This window comes from Cryptomeria japonica, chromosome 2, assembly GCF_030272615.1.
Source record: "Cryptomeria japonica chromosome 2, Sugi_1.0, whole genome shotgun sequence".
In the NCBI taxonomy this organism is placed as follows: domain Eukaryota; kingdom Viridiplantae; phylum Streptophyta; class Pinopsida; order Cupressales; family Cupressaceae; genus Cryptomeria; species Cryptomeria japonica.
Window position 1 is genome coordinate 632,442,571 of NC_081406.1, and position 26,532 is coordinate 632,469,102.

Genomic DNA, 26,532 nt, shown 5'->3' on the forward strand with positions numbered 1-26,532 from the left:
CTCTCTCCTTATTATAAACATATCGTGATTATATTGGTAATAGATCTCGATTATTTTTCTAATTCATAGGTTTTATTTCATTCATGTTGGATTAACATAAGTTGATGCATAGTTGATTTAAATTTATCACTTCTCCATTGAGGCCTTTGTTGCACAAACAATATCATTTGCTAAATGGGCTACCAATTGACCTCACGTGTTGCACAAATGTAGGCAAAAAATAGAACAATTTTTTTTCTAATTTATCTTCCATATACCTCTTTGACATACCCTGTACACACCAAGATGCAAGTGCTAGTCATATTAATCTTAATAAAGAAGGGGAGTCATAAAAGAGGTGAGAAATTGCACCACCTTTAATTTAATTTATTCAAGCACATTATTGAACCCCAACATAAATCCAAATTGTCTATACAGACACCAAAAGGGCTGCAGCTAAACTGGCTCCAAAATGGCACAAATAAAAAACCTGCATGTTATTGATTTTTGCGAAAATTATAGATCGTTGATCATGATCAGCAGAATTAGCTGCGGCTTTTTCAAAAAATCAATAACACGAGTTTTCACGTACCCATTTTGAAACCAGTTTAACAGTGTCCCACCAAAGAACATGTGATAAGACAGTTTTTTGAATTTAATAATTAAATTAAAAATCCCCCGCATACACTTGTCTCCTTTCATTTAACTTGTTCAACACTCTTTGTCGTAATGACCTAGGTTTATGGGTGTGCACTTCATTTGAAGTAACGGATACATTCACTTCATTGAACCCTGCCTTAAATTCACCACGCTTTGTTGCAGGTTTATTCTTCGTTCATAAGTTTTTAGCCCATTAGAGCCTGGTAATCCTTGTTGCAGAGATGGAGTCGGAGAAGACGCTGTTTTGGTCGATGATGGGTTTCATGTCCCTGCAATCCAGAACTCTCCCCGACCTTCTCCACCAAATGTACAACCTGTGGAAGAAGTATCGAGACAATTCAAGTGCATACTTCAGCATAGAAATCCCTGAATACGAAGAATCCTCCCTTCACTGTCCCAACGAAATATACCGTTCTGTGCGAATGTATTTGAGCAGCCTTGATGCAACAGCAAACGCTCCCACAGTCTCCATAACACGCCCCAACCGAAACACCAAGCCTCTATTTAACCTGCCCTCTCAACACACAGTCAAGGACGAGTTCCAAGGAGCTCAAGTATGGTGGACACACCTTGTCGGGGCCAAAGAAACGCAGGAGATAAGAGGTGAAATCGAAAGAAGAAGCGAGGGAAAATATATCCTCAAGATTTCCATCAAAAGAAACGCAGGAGATAAGAGGTGAAATCGAAAGAAGAAGCGAGGGAAAATATATCCTCAAGATTTCCATCAAAGACAGAGCGAGGGTTTTATCATCCTACATCGACCACATTTCAGAGGTCGCAGACGACCTGCAGATGCGCAGTCGAAATACGAAGCTCTTCAGTAATGCCAGTGGAGGTTGCTGTGCAAGTTGGGGCTCGGTGGCGTTCAGGAGCTCCTCCACCTTTAAAACCCTAGCCCTGAAACTCTCGCTTAAAGAGAAGATTAAGCAGGATCTCGACTGTTTTCTTCAAAGCAGAGATTTTTACCGGAGGACAGGGCGGGCATGGAAAAGGGATTATCTTCTGTACGGTCCTCCTGGTACGGGTAAATCCAGTCTCATCGCCGCCATTGCTAACTACATGAACTATGATGTTTATGATCTGGAGCTCACCAAGGTCTATGACAATTCCATTCTCCGTCATCTTCTGCTCGAGACTTCAAGCAAATCTGTTATTGTCATTGAGGACATTGACTGTGCTGTCAATTTGCCCACCAAGGCAATTAGCAGGGAGCCCTCTGAGTTTGAAAAGGATGAGTATTCGAAACATGCTCGGCGAGGTAGATCTGCCATTACTCTTTCTGGTTTGCTTAATTTTGCAGACGGGCTTTGGTCCAGTTGCGGTGAAGAGAGGATCATGATTTTTACGACTAATCATAAGGAGCGACTCGATCCTGCGCTGCTGAGAAGTGGTCGAATGGATATGCATATACATCTGTCTTACTGTGAATTTGAGGCATTTAAGCAATTGGTTTTTAATTACTTGGATTTGGGGGATCATTTATTATTTTCGTCTGTAGAGGAGAAGATGAAATCTGGAGGGCGGCTGACTCCTGCAGACATATGTGAAATTCTAATTCGGAATAAATCTCATCCTGATTCTGCCATTAAGGCCGTTATTGATGCTCTGGATGGAGGAAGTTGCAGTGGAAGTGAGAATGCAATGGGCCCTTCTGTAGATAAAGTGAAAGAAGAATCGCCATTGTCTCCGTCGTCACCATCAGAGGAATGAGTAGAGGAAGAACTTTGATGGGTGTGTGATGAAAGTGATCCAGGTATGAGTTTAAGGAGTTGAGGTTATTTTGCCATCAGTTAAAAGATAGTTTAATGGAAGAACATTACAGGTATGTTTCGGATTTGGGAATGTAATCAGAGAGTCGCATACAAGAAGCATGGCAGCTGATGCTCGCTTCTGTGTTCATGTTTTTTGTACTTTTGGCTAGCTTCTTTGGTTCATGAACAATGCTGAACTTGGGAAACCGAGATAAGAAATTATCGTTGACAGATAGGGCAACTTTAGGTTTTATGTTGATTAGATAAAATGGTCATCCATGTATAAATCTTATCATATAAGATCAATATAATTCTGGATAAGCATGTAAATAATATGAATGATTGGATGTTATAATACTGATGTTCATAATAGTAATGAATGGTTTAATATACATAAAGTGTTAAATATTTAGAGTTGATTGACATTCTTTAGGCTTAATATGTTGTTTAGCATGTGGTTTAAGTCTGTTTTAATATTAATGATCTGTTTATAGAAAATGATTGAAAAAATTTATTGTTGTCACTATGGAAATACAAAATGATAATTTATGTGTGAGAGTAGTGTCATTTTATACAAAGTAATAATAAATTTAATTGTAAGATTTTTTTGTTGCATTAAAGATTAAAGATAAATTTGATGAGCTTCTATGATTACTATTTAAAATTGAAATGTGTAGTATACAATTTTTTAAGTATTGGTTTGTGTGACAATTCTCATGTAGAGATATTGTAATAATTTAAGTATTTATTAATGTTATGGAATGATAGTGTGACTTGGAGGTAGGTAAGTGATAGTTTGAGATCAGGCAGCTTCTTACAAGTCAAATTTATCACATTGTCATTGGTCGAGAAAGATTATAGTTTTGATTAATATGAATAACAAGTTTTAAGGATTCGAAACCTTTAACAAAGGAAAAAGATTATAGTTGTTAGGATTGACTTTAAAAGTTTGAGTTGATTCATGTTAGGCACAATTGTGACAAGCATAGTTGAAGTCAATTTTATATTTCATAAGATAAATCATTGATCGATTAGCTGATTTTAAATTAAAGTATGATAATTTCAAAATAAGAACAACTATAGTTTTAACTATTTGACTGATCAATTGAGTTTAAGTTTGATAGCTAGATCTTTAGAAATATAATTGAAATTGGGTTTATGCTGCAAATGTTGGAAATAGATGAATAAAATATGAAAACTATGACACTTTGAAAACATATCTAGTAATCATATTTTAGTGATTTTTATTATTAATATTTTGATTGTTAATTTATTTTAATTATTGAATAGTTTTAAGCATAATTCTTATTCTGGTCTTGATATTAATTCTAGTTGTAATCATAATATAATAATTAATAATATTTAGAATCATAATTATAATTTAGTTAATAATTATAAAATTAAGATAATAATTAATTATTTTAATTTTTATAATCTTCCTCAATAATTATTTAAACAAATTCGAAATGATTTGTATATTTGAAAAAATATTAATTATAATATAATTGATTCAACTATTTATAATTATTTTAAATTTTAAAAATAAAATAAAATCTTAATTTAACATCAAATTTTAATTGATAAGAAGTCATCTATTCTCCATACAAAACACCACCACTTGATTGAAAACACCACCATGCCATTTCTTACTGGTTTGATTCTTTTAATCTGCCTTTTCAATATTATTTTACAGTAAAAAAATCTACTAAAAAACAATTATATTTTGAAAATTTATATTTTCACTATTATATTATTTTATATGAAAAACAGCTTAATATAAGAATTCATCAAACAAAATAAAATACGTATAATCATAATCAGAAAAACCATATTTTGACGCCTCGCGTTTTGCCCCAGATTTGGAACAGTTTTTTCATAGAGTTGGTGGTGATTTAGCCCCGATGTCCACAATTTTGGCGCTCAGTCACTTACTCCCGACAAATTTAGTGGAGATAAATCTTTTTCCACGATAAAATCGGCCGCGATTTATAGTTGTGATGTGTGGCACAAGTAATATGATGATATTCCAACGATACGACGTGAACTGTCACAGCCTCCGAGGAGGATTTGAGAAGTTTTACAGCTACATTTTCCATTAATACTCAAGTTAAACACGCGCGAAATAAAGCAGTTCCATTTTTTCCTTCACATTCACTTGAGCTTTCAGATCGCCGTCATTGCAGAAGCTGCTGGCGGCGTTCCTTCACAGAATCTGGCTCGCCGTCCAAAATTTCATGGCTGGAAAAATTATGATTAGCAGATCAGCACCGTCAACATCAAGATCATTATTATTAGGACAATTTGATATGCCGCTGCGGCCGTTTTCCTGCACAAGATCAACAATTTCCTGTTTTTGAGTAGATATTTTCGGATCATTGCTCGGAATCAAATCCCATTCACCTGTTCCAAGAAATTTTGACACGAGAGTCGTCCAAGTACGAGTCTGGGAGGTCGCGGGTTTGAGTCACAGGCCGGCCGTAAGGAGATCCACCTGTTCGGCACACATTTCTTTATTTTCTCTATGGAGGCAAAGCTCCAAACCCTAGACCGATTCAGATAAAATACTTGAAGGAAATTGCAGAGACTGACACGCAAATCGGTACAGTTTTTAATCCCTCCATAAAACCCCATTTTTGTAAACAATTATAAGATAACCTCAGGATGGGAATTTATTATCCTCGACCGCCGGTTGCCTTTTCCGTCGGGAATCTCCCTGAATTATATGGAGTTGATGTTGGTTTTCTAATCATTTGAATTAACCTATGGATTGAAATTTGTTAACCTCGATCGTCCGTCGATTGCCTTTTCCGTCAGCAATGTCCCGATAGTACCTGAATTATATGGACTTATGTTAGTTTTTGTGATCTTTTGAGTTAATCTATGGATTGAAATTTGTAATCATCTTTTTTGGTTAGTTTGATTGTACCTAACTTAAATTATATGATGTTAGAGAGAACTTAAATATAATGAAGAGGTCATATAGTTGAAAATCTTATCGGATCTTGTGTACTTGGTTTAATGGCAAAGTTCACATTGTAGACATCTAGATGATGCGAGTAAAAATTAATCTACAATAAAAAAAAATGATTGAAAATCTTGTACGATATTGATAGTCTTCGATGCTAGATTTTTGTTGCTTTAAATTGTACTATTTAATATTATTAGTAAGATTTGTTTATTTCTAATAAGGCAAAGGTTGGAATATGAGTTTATTGTACAAGATTATTTATGACGTATATATACCAAAGATAATATAATCTAATACTAATACACATATCAGAACTTTCCATCCTTCTATAAAAAAAATCAACCTTAAAGCTTGATATAAGGAAATTTTGATACAATCTTGGTTTGCTCCCACGTGATATCTTTAGGTTGCATTTCTTTCTATTACTCCAAAACCTTGGTTTTCTCTTAATGACAACATTATAAAGTTGCATTGTGCACTTGTCTAATATTACCTTTGGTTTCAAAAAGATGGAGCCATCCTCATTTAATACTAGATGTTATGTCGACACTTGTATGGCTTGCTGAATAACTCTCCCAGGGCAAGAGACGTGAAAAACTAGATGAATGATTAGAGAGGAAGGAGTGCAACTTTATACACCACTTTCCCATGGGCCACACCACTCAATAAGGACCATAGAATTTTAAACTCAACAACTTATGCCCTACCTTATCACACAATGAGGACAATATGTATGCCTATAATGATAGAAAGTCCTAGTTAGCTTCACTTCAAAACTATGTTAAGACCTATGCTAATCTACTTGTTGCTTCATATGGTTTTGTGGCTATTATATATTGTCCTTAAGAAAGATGAGATATTTCTTCTACTAGGAAATGAAGCTATTGATGTCATTAAACCTTGAAGAATGTAAACCATATGAAGCAAAGAATGTGGAGGTTGATTGTAGAGAGGCTCATGTAGAGTCGTATTGGAAGCATTATTATAAGTGATTTTCTACCACCATTTTGGTAATGCAAATTATGAGGCCCATTGCCCTTTCTTCTTTGACACAATATGTTACGTAAGTTTCTAAGCATTTGTTATCTACTTTTGTTTGGTCATTAGGACCTTAGAATGATAGGCTATAGTCAAGTTGAATTGAGTGTCCTATAACTTAAATAAATCTTGCCACAAGTTGCATCAAAAACCCAAATCATGATCACTTATAATAGAGTATCGCATATCATGATAATCACATAATAACATGTTTACCATGAGAATTAGGAATCCCCATAACAAAATCCATGGAAATATCTAACCAAGTTGTATTTAGAACATGGATTTGTAGAGATCTTGACAATTTGATTATCTTTTCTTTATTGAATTGACACATAGTACCAAAGAAGATTGAAATCCTATTTAAGGTTGTCCTAAAATTAATTCTAGTCAAGGTTCTTATATGTCTTCAAGAAGCCTAGGTGATCTATTGTGGGGTATGGATGAAGTTCCATGAATAATTAATGCTTGAGTTGTGGGTTTTTACACGAATAAATATGGCCATGGTATTGCAAAACTTGTATTAATGACATATACCTAAAAATCTTGTTATAATTGTAAAATAATATTCTAAAAATTGGTATTGATTTCTATTCTACACAAATTGTTGCCTTCTAAGTACGTACAAGAATTGAGAGACAAAAAAATGAACCTTCCTTTCATACTTATGAAAAAGTGCATTAGCCACCAAATATTCTTTTTATTTTTTATAAACAACCTCATAATTCAAATAAATCATCTTTGTCACCCACTTCTATTGAAAGCAAGTGGTTTCCCCTCTCGCATCAAGACGACATCCATACCTATCTTTTAGAGGCAACACTCGATAGGATAAATGGTTATTGAGAATTAGACATAGAGAAAGTTGACCTGGACCATATAGCGTCTTTGTGGGCATTGAAAGTCATTTATGCTTCCTCATCCCATACAAAAGAATTTTTCTTTTTTTAACGTTGTGAGAGGTCCCACAATTTTATCATTATGAATAGACTTTTGATAGTACCCAATCAAGCTTAAGATACATCTTAAGAATTTTTATTGATTGGGGTTTGGTTTAATTTTGAATGGCTATAATGCTTTTAGAATGCACTCTTATTCTCTCTCATGAAACAACATGTTTCCCAAATGCTAGGGGTTATTAGAGAGTTGTTAGGGTTTCAAGCAGATCCGAAGCAAATATGAACTAACAATTATATGCAGATTTAAATACAAAAGATAAAGAAATAAAACAGGACACAGATAACACAAAGATTTAACGTGGTTCATCCAGAATGGGATATTATCCAGCAAAAATAGTACATCAACCTTACAATGCCTTAAGCATCCCAACCGCTTATAACATGCATTTTTAGGGCAAAAACAAAGTTGGCCTTTTTAGAGTTTTATTACAATGTCAGTTTTCATCAAAAAAAATCCCAAAAAAAATTTCTCGGGGGCTCCCGCCCCCGAACCCTCGCTTTTCTCGAGGGCGACGAGGGTACGTGCTGAGTGTACAGTACTTCGTTGATCAGTTGCCACATTTCAACAATCTCCCACTTGGAGACTGATCAGGCTCCACACCGAACAATCTCCCACTTGGAGAGTCATACTACACAACACCGTTGTACATGTAGCATCCGCTGGATAAAACACTAGGACTCGACTGGTATAAATTCCACAATTATCAATCAAGAAGACCAATAGAAACTAATGAAGAAATCAACTTCTCCTGTGGAACTGCCTTCGTGAACATATCGACGGGATTCTCACTTGTGTGAATCTTCTCAAGCCGTAATTGACCCTCCTGCAAAACAGTCCGGATGAAGTGGTACCTGAGCTGAATGTGCTTTGTCCTTGAATGAAAAGCAGAGTTCTTCGCAAGATGAATGGCACTCTGGCTATCAGTATACAATGGGCTATCCTCTTGTGTCTGACCCAATTCCTCCAGAAAACATTGCAACCAAATCATCTCCTTGCTCGCTTTTGTAGTAGCAACATACTCAGCTTCAGTGGTTGAAAGTGCAACAACCTTTTGCAGCCTAGAAATCCAATTGATTGCAGTTCCCCCTATAGTAAAAACATACCCTGTAGTACTCCTCCGTGAATCAATATCACCCGCCAAATCAGAGTCAACAAATCTGCTCAGAGCAGCATTAGATCCTTTGAAACATAATGCCTTCGTAGTAGTTCCTTTCAAATACCGAAGAATCCATTTCACAGCATTCCAATGTTCCATACCCGGATTACTCATAAACCTGCTCACAACTCCCATTGCATGTGCAATATCTGGCCTTGTGCATACCATTGCATACATCAGACTGCCAACAGCTGATGAATACGGGATGTTAGACATTTTATTAACCTCTTCCTGTGCCTTTGGGCACATCTCTTTAGTCAATTTGAAATGACTAGCAAAAGGTGTACTAACTACTTTTGCATCCTGCATGTTAAATATTTTCAACACCTTCTTTATATACTCACTTTGGGACAAATTCAAGGTTCTATTTTTCCTGTCCCGTGTAATCCTCATACCGAGAATTTGCTTAGCTGTGCCCAAATCCTTCATAGAAAATGACCTGGCTAATTTCTGTTTAAGATCATTTATATGTTGCATTTTAGACCCAACAACAAGCATGTCATCAACATAAAGCAACGAGATAATATAACTGCCATTATCAAATCTCTTAAAATATACACAATGATCATAATGACATCTATGATAACCGTGTTCAGCCATGAAACTATCAAATTTTAAATACCATTGTCGGGGTGCTTGCTTTAGGCCATATAGACTTTTCTTCAACCTACACACCAAGTTCTCCTTACCTTTGACCTCATATCCCTGTGGTTGCAACATGTAAATTTCCTCCTCCAAATCTTCATGGAGAAAAGCTGTTTTGACATCTAATTGTTCAAGATGTAAATCATCTGCAGCCACAAGACTAAGTACAGTTCTAATTGAAGTTATTTTTACAACTGGAGAAAATATTTCATCATAATCTATACCCTTTTTCTGTGCAAAACCTTTCACCACAAGTTTGGCCTTATATATTTTCCGACCTCCTTCCTCCTCCTTTAGCCGATAAACCCATTTGTTAGGCAAAACTTTTTTTTCTGCAGGTAAAAGGACTAAGTCCCAAGTCTTATTTTTCATCAAGGAGTCCATCTCCTCTTTCATGCCTAGCTCCCATTGTTGTTTGGCATCTACCTGGATTGCTTCTTCATATTCTTCTGGTTCACCAGAATCCGTTAATAAAATAGAATACAAAGAAGGAGAAAATCTTTCAGGGGGTCTACATGTCCTCGTAGAACGTCTAACACTTGCAGGAGTTTGTGGGACAATTTGTTGTTGCTGAGCATCAGGTACCTGTGGCATTTCATTTCTAGGAATCTCATCCAACACCACATATTCTTGTTTGTCCTGTTCATGCTTCTTTTCCTGCATTTGTTCTTTATACATGACCTTCTCATTGAATATAACATCTCTACTTCTAATTATTTTCTTATTTTCAAAATCCCATAACCGATAGCCATATTCATCTATCCCATATCCAATGAAGGTACATTTCTGAGATTTAGCATCAAGCTTGGTTCTATTTTCTTTATCAACATGGACAAAAGTTTCGCAACCAAAAGTTTTTAGAAAAGAATAATTTACCCTTTTACCAGTCCATGCCCCCTCTGGAATACCACCATCCAAAGGGGTTGAAGGTCATCTATTTATCAAATAGACAGCAGTATGTACAACATCTGCCCAAAAATGTAAGGGAAATCCAACATGCAATCTCATGCTCCTAGCGCATTCCATGATCCTTTAACGACCTTCCACATACTGTTTGAGAGGGTAACTATGCAACCTTCACTACTTAGTTGCCCTACAGAAATTAAATTTCTTCTTAAATTAGGAACATGTCTTACCTCCTGCAGAAACCGGTCATTTCCATTCTGCAACTTGATCTTTATCTTTCCTTTTCCAACAATTTGACAGGGCTCATCATCACCCAAATATACCTGTCCAAAATCACCTTGAACATAATCTAGAAAATATTTTCTATGGGGTGTAGCATGAAATGAAGCCCCAGAATCTATTACCCAGGAATCATTAACATTATCCAAACACAAGATTAAAGCATTTTGTAAAGTATTACTTGCAATATTAGCTTCCTTACTGTCATTTTCATTTTTGTCTCCTCCTTTGTTTTTTCGAGACCAACAGTCTTTCTTTAGATGACCAGGCTTTCCACAGTACCAGCAATCTTTCTTTCCTCTAGATTGAGAGCATCCTTTCTTTAACTTCCCTCGTGACTTCTCATTCCCAGGGCCTTTTCCTCTTTCCTTTGATCTTCCTATGTTCTCCACATTCAAAACACTACCCGATGATGTTGGAGTCTCTCCTATGCTTTTCCTTCGCATTTCCTCGCTCAGGATAACACCAACAATATCATCAAATACCAAAGTATTTTTACCAGAGACAAAGTTACTTACAGCCATCACCAAGCTATTCCAGATTTTTGGCAAAGAACATAAAATCAAGAGAGCCCTAACCTTTTCTGCAAAAGTAATTTTTACCAAAGACAATTGACTAGTAATTGTATTAAATTCATTTAAGTGCTCCGCTACAGATCCTCCCTCACTCATTTTCAAATTAAACAAACGCTTCATAAGAAATACCTTATTCGAAGCTGAGGGTTTCTCATACAACTTAGCCAATGTCGCCATCAAATCTACAGTCATTTTTGCTTCTGTTATATTGAATGCTACAGACGGTGCAAGGCACAATCGAATGGATCCCAGTGCCTTTCTATCTAAAATGTCCCACTCTTCATCTGACATTGTGGTTGGTTTCTTTGCCTTTCCTTCCAATGGCCGCCACAAATCCTTTTGATACAGGTAATCCTCCATCTGCATTTTCCATAACTGATAATTCTAATCGTTAAACTTTTCGACCTTGAATTTGGAATCCTCCATTGCTCCCACTCAAATCTGAAAGTCTTGCCAATTTACAAAAAACCTCGCTCTGATACCAATTGTTAGGGTTTCAAGCTGATCCGAAGCAAATATGAACTAACAATTATATGCATATTTAAATACAAAAGATAAAGAAATAAAACAGGACACATATAACATAGAGATTTAACGTGGTTCACCCAGAATGGGTTACGTCCACCATACACAGTCGTCCAATCTTTCTTATTATCTAGCAAAAACAATACATCAACCTTACAATGCCTTAAGCATCCCAGCCGCTTATAACATGCGTTTTTAGGGCAAAAACAAAGTCGCCCTTTTTAGAGTTTTATTACAATGTCGGTTTTCATCAAAAAAATACCCAAAAAAAATTTCTTGGGGGCTCCCGCCCCCGAACCCTCGCTTTTCTCGGGGGCTACCGGCCTGGCCCCAAACCCCGGCGAGGATACATGCTGAGTGTACAGTACTTTGCTGATCAGTCGCCACATTTCAACAAGAGTAAGCTCCACATGCTAGATATGATTAGCTTAAGTGTGAACTTAAATGAGTATCAACAAAAAGTACCAAAAAAATATGTAGAGGTGACATTTGAAAACCCAATTTATTAGACTCCAAAAGGTAGAGGGACAATTATTGAGACAAAAGGAATCACCAAGAATGCATTGTGACCTTCACATGTTTAAAGAACCATTTGTATGAATATCTTCCATCTTTATTCAAATTTGGTGATACCCCGATTTCATATCTAGCTTGGTAAATATTTTAGTCCTAGAGAGCTTGTAGAATAAATAATCTATGACAAAAATAAGGAACTTAATTATGATGGTCATCTTATCAAGTTACAAAAAATATGGGAACATTTTACATCCACCATCTTTCTTAAGACCCATCATAGGTGAAAGCATAATAGTGTGTCCCATAGTCCACTTTTGGGCCAACTTAATTTTTGCTTGAAATCATGTTTTTATTAAAAATGCATGAGAGGTTAGATTGAACCCCATTAGCACCCCAATTTGGCATAAAAAAATAAGCCCAAGGCAAGGCTTGGTGGGAATTGCAGGGATGATATGTAGGGATATCCTTAGGTTATCAGAAAAAATAAAAAGGCATGGGAGGTTAGATTGAACCTCTTATTCTTAAAATAAACCCTTGATGGAGTCTCCCCCACTCTTATCAAAATGCTAGAAAAAGTCAAATTACAATCCACTCTTTTGGGGGTCAAATGCACTATTGCCTCTCATGAGAATTTGCCAAGATCTAGAGGCAATGGAAAGCACAAATAAGAGAGAACAAAATGTGACAAGAATAAACTGTATTCCTATCAATGATGCAAAATGTGATCAACTGGATCATCAAGATTCGTTACATACAATGTAGAAGAGTCTGCTTATAAAGGCAAGGCTAAGAGACAAGAGAGCACACAATGATAACATGTGGCTCAATGAGATGCAAGGGTAGGTAGGGGTAGGTAGGAGAAATAGTAAAATATTCCACATGAAGTGCACCCACTGGAGGTGGAATGTAACAACAAGATCACACCATAAAAGGTGGAAATTCTCCTACATACACACTCCCAATGTATCACATCTCCCTAAATGTCTCATATGCAAACTACAATGTTGTGCATGTACCTAAGTAATCTTAAGTAAAGTGTAATTATATCCAAGATGAATAAATAATTACACCAACACCCCCCCTTAAGTGCAACTCAGGGGAATGCACTTAAGTCTATAATACAACTAGGCAATGCAAGATGGGTCCCGACTATATGGCCATGTTAGGTACCCATGTACAAATGCAATCTCTCACAAACAGAGAAAGAGAGGAAAACTACATGGGAAAAAACTCCCCCCCAAAAGAGAGATGATGAAAGCACACAATTCTCTCAATGATGAATAAGATTGAAGAAGAGACCATGAAGCCCCCCCTCAATGTAAAATCTCTTGCAAAGATGGTCCAATGATGTTGACCAAAATACCTCCCCATTAGGAAGAAAGAGAGCCAATGTTGCACCAATAATGGCAAAGTGTGACAAAACCAAGTACCAATGTTGATGACGATGAATCACTCGCTGCAACATGATAGAGATCAGGCATGGAGACAACCTGCTTTGAGCATCAACTGGATACTCGTAAATAGCAGAAATACTGGTACAATCAAAGTCTCGCGGGAGCCCTACACAAATGTGTACAATCTAAGTCTCAACTAGAGCCATGCACCAAGTCTCACAAGATATTTCCTAATCTACGTGTAAAAGATGATTACATCAAAATATGTCATACAAAGAGGTGTGGCACTTTATGATAGTGCGAGTACAACATTGTTCATGCAAGAGCATACAAATATGGAAACATGAAGATGATGCCACCAAAGAAGCCCTGTAGAATACTGCAGATGAAGATGCCTCCTATTGAGATGTTGCCAAGAGATATAAAGGAGCAATTTGAACCCTCCCCCCCCCCCGACTGTCCCCTCCCCCCCCCCCCGACTGTCGGTTGGAAGCATTGCAAGACAGGTGTAAAGTGGACAAGAAAAAATTGTTCCCAATTTTGCTTATTCCATGATATTTTTGTTTTTAACAACTTAATTAAAAGTTTAATGAAAATAATTTATTAAAATGCTGCCCCCCCCCCCCCCAAAAAAAAAAAAAAAAATCTTTATTAAAAAATAATAAAGAATTTTTTTTTTAAAAAGGCGTAAGTTTGATTTTTTGGTTTTAAAAAAAAAAAAAAACATTTTTTGGCTTTTAAAAAACAAAACATATTTAATAACATTTAAAAAACAAATTAAAAAAAATTATTAAAAAACTTTAAAAAAAATTTTATGACCCTACAGAGAGGGGCCCGCAGAGCCCTGCGGGTCCGTAGGGCTACGGTTACCCACAGGCACACTATGGTTACCCGCAATGTCTGTGGGCTAATTAAAACCCCCCAAAAATGTTTTTAAACAAAAAAAATTCAAAATGCCCCCCACATATTCGTTTTTAAATTTTTATTTTATTTTAAAAAAGAAAAACGAAAAAATAGAAAATTGTTTTTTTAAAATTAAAAATTAAAAATCGTACCAGCCTATGCAGACTATACCGTCATCTGTATGACCAAGGGGGGAATAATTTTTCTTAGCTCCAAGTCAACTGTTCGAATTTTGGCGAATGGACAGGCGATCTTGGGGTTTTTGGGCCTTCTGAGCACAATTACAATGACGGATTTGGCCAAAAATGCTCTAAAATTGCAGATCGCTGCTAGGACAAGTCATCACCCTCCACCTTCAAACGACTCTAGATTTGGCCTCGGATGTCATATTTGGAGGAAATAAAAGGCGATTCTGACTTTCTCAATCTTCTTCAATCCAATGGTGACCTCAAATCTGACCCAAGAAGCTCCAAAAATAACCTTCAATAGAAAGCTCCAAAATGCAAAACCCCAAATAGCATCAAATTTCTTTCAATTGGCAAACCGATGGCACTCCAATGGCTTTGATACCATGTGAGAATTTGCCAAGATCTAGAGGCAATTTAAAGCACAAATAAGAGAACAAAATGTGACAAGAATAAACTGTATTCCTATCAATGATGCAAAATGTGATCAACTAGATCATCAAGATTCGTTACATACAATGTAGATGAGCCTGGTTATAAAAGCAAGGCTAAGAGACAAGAGAACACACAATAAGGACATGTGGCTCAATGAGATGCAAGGGTAGGGGTAGGTAGGAAAAATAGTAAAATACTCCACATGAGGTGCACCCATCAAAGGTGGAATGTATCACACCATAAAAGATGGAAATTATCCTACATACACACTCCCAATGTATCACATCTCCCTTTAGTGTTTCATATGCAAACTACAATGGTGTGCATACATCTAAGTAAATTTAAGTAAAGTGTAATTATATCCAAGATGAATAAATAATTACACCAACACCTCTATAATACATCCCAATTCATTTTGAATTAGGAACTCCCTTTTTTGAGTTCTAATTATCTTTAATGATTTGGTTTTATTCTTATAGGTATGGTATTTTATTCTTTTAAATTACAATTCATAATGCTTGTTATCTGTGTTGAAATATTTGAGAAAAAATTGTTATGCTTGTGAAAAATCATCTATGTTTTCTCTAGTTATCATAGTGGTGCTCATGTTTGATTTTTTTCTTATTTTGTTCCACATTTACATGGCAATATTTCTTATCCTTATCCTAGGTCTAATTGAGGACTTAGTCGAAAAATTGTAGTTTGTGTTCTATTTTAAGGTTGGCTTGCAATAGACAATCACATAATTCATCCTCTTAAAGTATCATCATCATCATCATTTATTATTTATTTATTTTGTGGGTAATGAACCTAACCAATCATCATTTACTTATTGTGAATATGTAGTTAAAAATTTTATTAAATAAGCATTGGGGGGTTACATATCTAATTTATTCTAGCTGTGTAAAAACAATAAAAGTTAGCTAATTACAACTTTGTAAGCCTCATTTTTACCTTAATTATTGACCCTTTTCTCATTTTTTCCATATTGGGTTTTCCACATAAAAATCTAGTGTTCATGTGTTTAGTGTTTGTTGTTTCATCTTTCATTAGTATTTAGTTGGTTAAAGGTCATTGATAAGTGTTTGTAATTGAAAAATTTTAAGGATTTATTCAACACTGGTCCACCCTACCCCCCTCTTAGTCTTGTGATGTTTTTAACATAAGGATGACACTTACTAAGTCTATAAAAAGACTCATGTTTCATGATGTCTCTATGCAAGTTACCATGACAATGGAGGTATCCAAAGACAAGTTTGTTAAGGTGTTGAAGGACAACACCATGAAAATTAACATATTTGAGATTAAATATGCATAACACTGGCCATTTAATAAATCAGATAATATCCCCTTTTGGAGACAATATTTTGAATTCCAAAGAAATGTAACATGAAATACGTTGTTGAGACATTAATAAAGGACCCATAATTTTAGGAAGGACCAAGTTTCCATATCAACAAAGGATATGAATTCTCAATTGAGGTAGTGAGATCCAATGATAACATATCAAAAATCAATCCAACAATTAGATGTAAAGAATTGGATGAGTTCAGTGATAGTAGAAACTTTTGATAGTTCTTTTTTAATTAATATATATGTATTGGTTGTAATGAATGATGTGAAAAAATGCATGACTAGTATAAACATAGTATATAGGATAGATGACCACTTATAGTAGACAACTTTAATATTTAGATACATTATTTTGGTATGGTTTGAAGTATTTAAGTCATGAATAGGCGTATGTTTTGTTAAGATAATGACCTTTCATGGTCTATATTTTTTTGTGAGCCTACATTGTTTGTTATACAATAGTGAGAGGCATAAAATTTTAACAAATATGTGATCTAATTTGATTGACTATCTAATTCAAAAAAATTAGTTTTGGGGGAATTACTTTCTTGTAAGTAGTTTGGGTAGTTTGTACGAGAGAATAATGACTTTATAAAGCCAAATATATTGAAATGCAAATCATCTAAAAATATCAAAAATGAAATCAACATATATTATTTTAGATATTATTTGTAATAATGGTTTGATTGCAATGTTTTTCTATGTTTACCATTTCAATAGTGGACTAATTGATTAATTTAATTTCCCTTTGTCATTCCATGTCTAATTAATTGATAATAATAAATAATAATAATTAATAAATGAACTCCTAATTAATCTATACAAATGTATCCAATTACAATAAATAAACAATCCTAATTATCCTCACACACATTTCACTCATGTTAGTTTAGTTAGTTCTACTTTTCAGTCACCAATAAAATTAGTTAACTTGTTAGTTGGTCAAGTTAACTCTCAATCAAATTTGTTGATTGATAAATTAGGATAGTTATCTAGCCAGTCAAGTTAGTCTATGAATCAATCAATTGAGTTCATTAGGTAATCAAATTAATTATCTCTAAATCAAATATTTGGTCCATCCATATTTTCACTTTAAAATTTATAAATTCACCATTCTTTTCAGAAATTAGGGGAGCTATATGAATAATCTCTAATCTATTTTTAAACATTTGAATTATATCATCATTATGTTGCTAAAAAGATTGCATGCATCCTTAATCATTTGTCAAAACATGAGCGAAAAATTCACTTCATGCTCCGTCTGTGGTGAGCATAATTTTAGAATAAGATTTTTTAAAAAAAATTTGGCTTTTAATTGTAGACTCATTGCATTCATAAACTGCTAAGTAAAATAATTTACTCTATTTTAACTTAATAACCAAATTAATCTCGATTATAATACTACAAAATTTGATAACAATTCTGACTTCACTCATTAAATTATTTTTTATATATCATTCATTTCTATTTTGAAGTCATATAATATATAATCTTAAAAATTATCCGTTTCATAAATTATAAAACATAAGTTTTGTCAACTCCACCCAATATTTGTATAAATCTATTTAAAATCTTTTTCCTTTTACTTTTAAGTAATCTATTCTTAAAATTTAATTATATTATAATATAAAAAGTTTAGTTCATAAATTATAAAACACAAGTTTTGTCAACTCCACTCAATAGTAATATAAATCTATTTAAAATCTTTTTCTTTTTACTTTCAACTATATGCAATCTTAAATTCAATTATCTTATAAAGTAAAAATGTAGTTTAACTAGTAAAATATAATTGGTGAGGGTGATAATATGTTCTTTGATTAGACCATCCACTGATATTTGTATCTCCTTGAAAATAGAATAAAAAGTAATGGAATGGGGTTATAATATATAATTTTAATAAAATTAACACTACAAAAAATATCAACTTAGATTTTACTCCCATTTCAAACTATAAAAACAATTTAACTTTAACCTAAAATTCCTTTTAAAAATAAAATAACACCATAGACTTATACTCCAATTACAAACTATAAAAACAAAGTAACTTGTTAATGATATCAGATTTCCACAATCCATAATATTAATCGATGCTGAATTTTTAGATTAGATTCCCTGTAAGTTTTTGCATGAATGTTTCGGATCACACTTCATGATTCATCATCCTTCTATCTTTCCTCCATTAGAATGATGGATCATTGAATGCGATCCAAAATGTATAAAAAACTAACATCCAACTTAATCCAAAAATTTAACATTGATTAAAATAACTTTCTTTATTGCAGACCCCATTAGAAAAAAAAAAAGAGTGGACGATTTAAAAGCGAATATTATTGTACCCAAGCTCTTTATGCAAATTAAAATATACTTTTCCAAATATATAAGTAAATTTGCAGGCACAATCATGCACCCACAGCCTGGTAATCCTTGTTGCAGAGATGGAGTCTGACAAAACAATGTTGTGGTCGATGATGGGTGTCATGTCGCTGCAATCCAACGGCCTACCAAGTTATCTTCACCAACTCTACAAGCTCTGGAAGCTCTACAGAGACAATCTAGGCGCATACGCCCACATAGAAATCCCCGAATTCGAAGAATCCTCAATGGGATGTTCAAACGAAATCTACTATTCTGTGGGAATGTATCTGAGCAGCCTAGAAGCAACAGCAAATGCCCCACGAGTCTCCATGACTCGACCCAGTCGAAACACCAAGCCAGCCTTCAATCTGCCCTCTGAACACACCATTAAAGACGAATTCCAGGGGACCCAAATATGGTGGACGCACCAGCTCAAGACAGATGAAAAGAATGGCGGTCGAGACAGAGGATGCAGGAGTACAGAGAGAAAGTATGTTCTAAAAGTTCCGAACAAAGACAGAGCAAGGATTTTGACATCATATATCGACCACATTTCGAAATTTGCAGAGGATGTGCAGAGGTGCGGCCAGGAGAGGAAGCTCTTCAGCAATAATGAAAACCGAGCAAGATGGAGCTCTGTGGCGTTCAAGCATCCATCGACTTTCGAAACTCTGGCCCTTGATCCTGTTCTAAAGCACAAGATTATGCAGGATCTCGACTGTTTTCAGCAAAGCAGGGACTTCTACCGCAGAACAGGGCGGGCATGGAAAAGGGGTTATCTTCTGTATGGTCCTCCTGGTACGGGTAAATCCAGCCTCATTGCCGCCATTGCTAACTACATGAACTATGATGTTTATGATCTTGAGCTCACTAAGGTTTTCGACAATTCATGTCTGCGTGAGCTTCTGCTTGGAACTTCAAGCAAATCTGTTATTGTCATTGAGGACATCGACTGTGCTGCAAATTTGTCCTCCAAGGCAATGTGCAGGAGGCCCAGTAAGTCTCACAAGGAGGGGTCTAAACAATCTCGACGGGGTTATTCTACCATTACTCTGTCTGGTTTGCTTAATTTTGCAGATGGGCTCTGGTCCAGCTGTGGTGAAGAGAGGATGGTGATTTTTACTACTAATCACAAGGACAGACTTGATCCTGCACTGTTGAGAAGTGGTCGCATGGATATGCATATACTTTTGTCTTTCTGTGGGTTTGCTGCTTTCAAGCAACTGGTTTTGAATTACTTGGATATGGAGGATCACAAGCTTTTTGCGTCTGTGGAGGAGAAGATGCAGTCTGGTGGGTGTCTGACACCGGCAGAGATTTGTGAAATTCTTATACAGAATCAATCTGATCCTGATTGTGCAATTAAGGCTGTTGTAGCTGCTCTTGAAGCCAATCTTGCTGGCTCGGGCATGGATGCAGGGGACTCTGTGAAAAGTGAGAGTGAGAGTGAATCTTCTGAGGAGGAGGAGGAGGAAGAAGATCTGTCATGTTCATCAGAGGAGGATGATGAATAATTGCAGGTGCTTGATGAAATTGTTTACTGTAGCAAATTTTAATGGAGTTCAGTAAGTTGGCAATGGTTACCACGCAATCATTGGGTGGAAGACCCACTTACGAGAGCTGGAAGACACATTCCTGATTCAGACCTGCAAGAACTTTTAAAGATCACAAATAAACAATGGGATTTCATTCCATTTGCATCTCGTTTAACTCTGCACGTTGTATTTTTATATGAGATTAATAAATAAAAAAGAATTTCTTTGTTGTACTCTGTGTCAAATCCTGATCAGACCATCACTTACAGACTTAAGATGTTGCTGTTTCTTGTTTTCCTTTTTGGGAAATGACGGTGTAGACACTCAAAATTGTCATGTCTAATTAAATAAATATTTTATTTATTTAATTATCTAAGCCTAATTTTTCTATTAATTAAATAAATCCTTATTTATTTAATTAATTCATTTATCCTCTTCTAGCCTTATTTCTCATTTAAATAAATACATTTATTTATTTAAATTATCCCTTCCCTAAATTAAATAAATATTTTATTTATTTAATTATCCCACTTCTTCTATTAATTAAATAAATCTTTATTTATTTAATTAATTCATTATCTTTTTCTACACATGACACATGTCATTCATCTCTTATTTCCTACACTACCTACCTCTTTCATTATTTTACTATTTCTTTTACCTACCCTCTAATCCTAGCCGACCTCTCTTTTTACACCTCTCAATCTTAACCCTCCATTTCTTATTGTGTCTTCTATTTAAGAAGATGCTTTCTTCATTGTCAAAACCCTAATGGCTAATGACACATGCTAATGATCTTTCATGCAACTTGGCTACACTACAATTCCACTTGCAACCACATTCCGTTCTTTGTTGAGCTCTTGTGCATACAAAAATCTGAGAGCAAGTATATCAAGCAAGATCAATGGAGATAGGAAGAATGGAGATCAAAACCCTATTGGACATGTGATGGTATAATCTTTATGATTTTGAGTTATTTTGCATTGTCTTAGGTTATCTTCATATGTTATGGTGGATCTTTGTTCATTGTTAGGCTAGGGTTTTGTGGTTGAATCCATTTTAGTCTTTCAATATTGTTGTTATTTGTTATCCATTTTCACCATAAACAGACGGCATTTATAAGTTATATAAATTTTTGGTGAGCTTTTAATTAAATTGCCTAATACTTTTAAGAGCTGGATGTACAGAGTTTCATTTGTTTTATGTGAGATATTTTAAGTCTCCCAGTGGGCACTATATAGGGGGAGAGGCCAGTAGTTGTAATGGGCACTATCTAGGGGAGAGGCTAGTAATTGTAGAGGGTTCGGTAATCATTATAGAAATTGTGGCTATTCATATTAATAGTAGAACAAATTAATGTTATATTTTGTAAATATTTATTTCATATATTAATCACAATATGATCAAATATATAATATATAGAATCAATTTGTACATTAAGAACTTGTAATTATCTAATATGGTGCGAGAGCATTTACGGTTAATGGTAATCGAGATCAATCAAAGAGAGTATTTTTTAATTTCTTAAGCTTTGGTAAATTATGTAGTTGGAGAATAAATTGCAATATTAGGTCAAAATATTATTTTAAATAATTAGTCTTCATTTAATATATCTAGATTTATTGTGGGAAATTGCTTAGGTAGTTTTCAAATTTCAAGTTCTAGGCAAGGGAGATGGGAGTTGTTGCTTAATGACAACTCATTAAATGCTCCTAGGAAATAGGGATTCCAATTTTGGGCATTCAAGTTGTGTTTTCAAATTTATTCTATTCTAGGCCTCTTATAGATGTGATGATTGAGAAGACCAATGAGAAGTAGGGAAATGCCATTAATGCATTTTCTAAAAGGGGTTTAATGGCTTTTCATGGTTTTGGTCGTGATATTTTGAGGGAGGCAAAAAATGGGGGTTTATGGAAGCTTTAATGCATTATTGGTTTGACAATTTTAGGGGGTCTTTTTTGGCCAAAAGTTGGATTTGTAGGTGTTGGGCATAGATATTTGGGAGGAGGTCTAAAAACTCATGATTTTTGGTTAAGGTGAGGGTTTTGCAGTAGAAAGATGGCTTCTAGAAGCCATTGTTGGAGACATACAAGCTATGACAAAGATTTGTAGGAGCTAAGATTGCTAGTGAGAAGAATCAGTTTGGTAATAAATAATTTTTAGCTTATTCTCCATGATTGTAAATGTTGTTGGAATCATTATATATCAGATTCCATTTGTTTTTATTAGCCCATGAGGTTGTAATTTTATGTTATATCAAATTTGTAGAGACTTAGTCTCATTTCAGGTGTTGTCGAATGAAGAAAATTGTTTGAGCCTATTCTACTCATTTTATGAGATTGGTTTGATGATGTTGTGTGGGTTTTAGAGGGGGTTTTGTGTGTGAGAAACCCTCTTGCATCAAAGTAAAACAATCATTTATACATATTGTTTATTGTTATGTAATATATTTTGCTCTGATTAATATTATATAACTTGTCTACAACAAGTGTATCAATTTTTAAAATAAAGAATCTTCCATGATTTTTTTTTATATCATGAGATAGCCCATCGACTTAGTCGAGCAACCCAACCACATCTTGCCTTGGTCTTACTTTTTGTCGAGTTTTGGGATATAAAGGGGGCAAGCTAAGGCAAGAATACCTCGATGGACGATTGAGTGAGAGTGTTGTGAAAATTAAATATATCCATTGCATATCACATTTAAAAATAAAATATATAAATATAAGATCCAATATGGACCAATACAAATTAAAAGTATCACAATTTAACATTTAATTTGTAATTGACAAACAATGCAACTTGTACAAGTTCACCAATATTTATTTTCTAAATGTCATCCTTCGATGTACAACTACTAGGAACTTGTTAAACCTAATACAATTTTTTTTGTAACGTTGTCCAACAAAGTACAATTTTTAGACTACTTGTCAAATCTACACAAATATTTTTTGTTAATATTGCCTAGTAGGGTACAACTACTAGAGTACTTGTCAAATCTAATGCCAACACTCTCTTCCAATTTTTCAATCCAATTTGCCCCGAATTGGTCTATTTATGTCATTTATTTGACCTCATCCACCATTGCACTGGTAAAAATAGACAACTTTTAAGGCTCGCCATAAATTCAAACACAATTAATGAAAATTCTTAATAAAAAGAAAAATTAAATATCTAATCAATAAAATCAAGTACATAAAATAAAGAGTCCATGTATTAAAATTCAAAATCATTCAATCCATGGCAATAAAATCCATCCAATAATTTAATTCACAGCAACAAAATCCAACCAATAAAAATTTAGTCCATGGATCAAGGAGTGTAGAGATATCATTCTTCAAAATGTTATAAAACACAAAGATAGAAGTGGTCTTTTTTTTCACCGTACCTATTTAGAAGTTTCAATATTTATGATTTTGTATAAATTGTTCACTCCAACATTACTACTACAACTATACAAAATTGGAACCAACTATATCTGCAACTCTTCTCATCATCCATTCTACACATATTTAGGTGCATGTAAGTTTCAATATATTTTTGTATTCACATTTTGTTTGTTTGAATCTTGCTATTATTTTTTCACATAAAGAATTACACAAATCAAAACTGTTGTTAGTTTAAATCCTACAATTAATTTTTGACATGAAAGAACTGCATAAATTTAAATAATTGTTATTTTTTTTAATCTTACTATTAACTTTTTACATAAAAGAAATTCATTTAACAAAAAAAATCATGAAATGACTACATATCTATTTGTTTTCTTCATTAAAGAACTACACAAATCCATTCAATGTCAAATGAGTTGCCTTTCATAGAAGGAACAACATAGACATTAGGACATATGAAGGTAACAATAAGTGCTAAATGAAATGAGTTGCCTTTCATAGGATAAACAACATGACATAAGGACTTGTAAAGGTACCAATAGGTGCTAAATGGAAACATATTATATGTAATGTTTTGTTATTTTATGGTTTTGTAGTTTTTTGGGAAGGAAATGGAATCTATTTTGCAAGTAACAATAAGTGCTTAATGGAAACATATATATCGTAATGTTTTGTTATTATTCTATGGCCATGCATTTTTTTTAAAGGAAATGCAGTCTATTTTGAAAGCTTAAGCAACCACATTTTTTACAATTATTATTAAGATAAATAAAAAATATAGATTGTAATGTTCGGTTATTCTATGGTTATGCATTTTTAAAATTTTATTTTTAAGAAAATGCAATCCATTTTGAAAGCTTAAGCCACCACATTTTTTATAATTAGCATTAAGAATAATTCATTTCTGTTAAAAGAAGATGTAGTCTTTGGTAACAAACAAAAGTTACAAATGGGCTACAATTTTACTTGAAAGACAACAAACAACTCGCATGGCTTGACAATACTAAATGCATGTATATGTTTATGTAAGAAAGGTTAGATTCTTTATATTGGTTTAGAAATGTAATATAAAATCTCTAACAAATTTGTAATTAGTTTAAGGTGTCATTAAAAAAAATTGGTTAACAATTTTTTTTCACTACGTTCAAGTATTGGTTATTTTTATTATTTGCTACATCAACTAGTTTTTTTTAATTACATGTTTTATTTATCTATTTTATTCATACGACAACTAGTTTTTTCAACATACATGTTTTATTTATTTAATTTTTTTCATGCAATATATTTCATGTAGACTACATATATTTCACCATGACAATTTCTAAGAAAAATCGATTTCAAAGAACAAGGCCTTTACCAAAGCATAAACGAGGGGTTATGCTTCATTGTAATCTTGAAAATGAAAGCATTAGTACAAATCCAATTGAAGCTACTAAATCAACCTTAGATACCAATTCCAAATGAGATACCAGATCCAACTAACATACCTTATGTGTAAGTTAGTGGTTATACTGCATCTAAGAATGCACCGAATGAGAAAATGTAGACAAAATTTGATATGGATTATGCAATCAAAGATGTGGAGGATAATGAGTACTCTTCCTGAGATATTGTCAAGAAATGGGGAATTCATTTTACAACCTTGTCATATTGGTTACAAGATCTCACAACTACGACAAAGAGAGGTCCACCAACTATATTATGTAGTGAAAAAGAAAATGGAGATATAATGCAATGGTGTCAAGACATGGTAGAGTTGGGATATGGTTTTAAAATAACACAATTGAAAACATATGTTGCTCACATTTGTGAGACTAGGACAAACCCCTTTAAGGATGAATTTCTTGGGAAGTTATGGTGGACCGATTTTAAAAAAGGTATCCTGAGTTGGCATTAAGAACTGGAAAATTTATAGATAGAAACATAACTACTATGCTTAAACCATTCATAGTAGCAACATTTTATGAGAAAAATGAAAAAAAATTACAAAGATAAACAAAATGGCCCACATCAAATTTGGAATTGTGATGAAACCTATGTTCAAGTTGGGAGAAGTTTTGGAATGAGGGTAGTAGCTAAAAACGTTCAAGAAGTGTGCCATACATAATGTCCAGAAGTAGAGAAAGGATTACCATATTAAGTTGTGTTAATGATGCAAGTCAAAGCATTCATGATTCTACATCTTCAAAGGTCAAAGGCAACCAAATTTTTTTATTGCAGGTTGTGAACTAAGGGCTTGAATGACAACCCAAACTCATGCATGGATGACTAAGGAATTGTTCCTCAATTGGTTACATCACTTTGCCAGATATGTACCTAGTGGAGTTTCACCTAACAATAGGTATTTTCAACTAACAATAGGCATTTTCACATAACAATAGGCATTTACTTATCTTTGATGGCCATGTCATCAATGTAGCACTTCCCACAATTCAAGTCGCAAGAATTTTAGAAATTGATCTCCTTACATTTCTAGCTCACATAAGTCACAAGCTCCAACCTTTATATGTAAGTGTATTTTCTCCTTTTAAGAACTATTTTAAAAGTGTGAGATCAGTGTGGATGAATAAGTATCATAAACTAGAAATCAATAGATTTGAATTAGCTAGTTGATGCAAACAGACTCCTAAAAATTAGGAGATAGACTGCCAACTATTTCCACAGAAGTAGGAGTTGATTTTTCTGATTGGACTACTGTCAATTTCAGTCTTTGTAGGAGTTCATTTTAGAGTTAATTATTTTGTTTAAGAGTGTTGTTGCTTAACAAATTTCATAGGATTTCATTTTTTTGTTTAGGAGGTAATTTGGGAGTTAGCTAATGAATAAAAAGGGATAGTAGGAATAATTTTTTGGAGATGTAATTTTCTTGTTCAGAATATTGAATATAGAATATATATTTCAAGGAATATGAAACCCTCTATTCTTGTTGTTATGTTCTATTGTACTTATTGTCATTAGTATGCATAGGATGTGTTTATTAACTTGCAAGATCTAAGGATTGTTTGCATCAATTTGGTATCAG

The 26,532-nt window shown here is 34.0% G+C and overlaps 1 protein-coding gene across 1 annotated transcript; it reads left to right on the plus strand.

The window, feature by feature from the left end:
• The first annotated feature begins 801 nt into the window (after nt 1-801).
• Nucleotides 802-20,097, plus strand: LOC131042919 (AAA-ATPase At4g25835). The gene is made up of 2 exons (XM_059215707.1): nt 802-2,346; nt 18,622-20,097. The coding sequence occupies exons 1-2, from the start codon at nt 1,432-1,434 to the stop codon at nt 20,095-20,097; spliced, it is 2,391 nt and encodes a 796-aa protein (XP_059071690.1). The 5' UTR covers nt 802-1,431.
• The last annotated feature ends 6,435 nt before the right edge of the window (nt 20,098-26,532 follow it).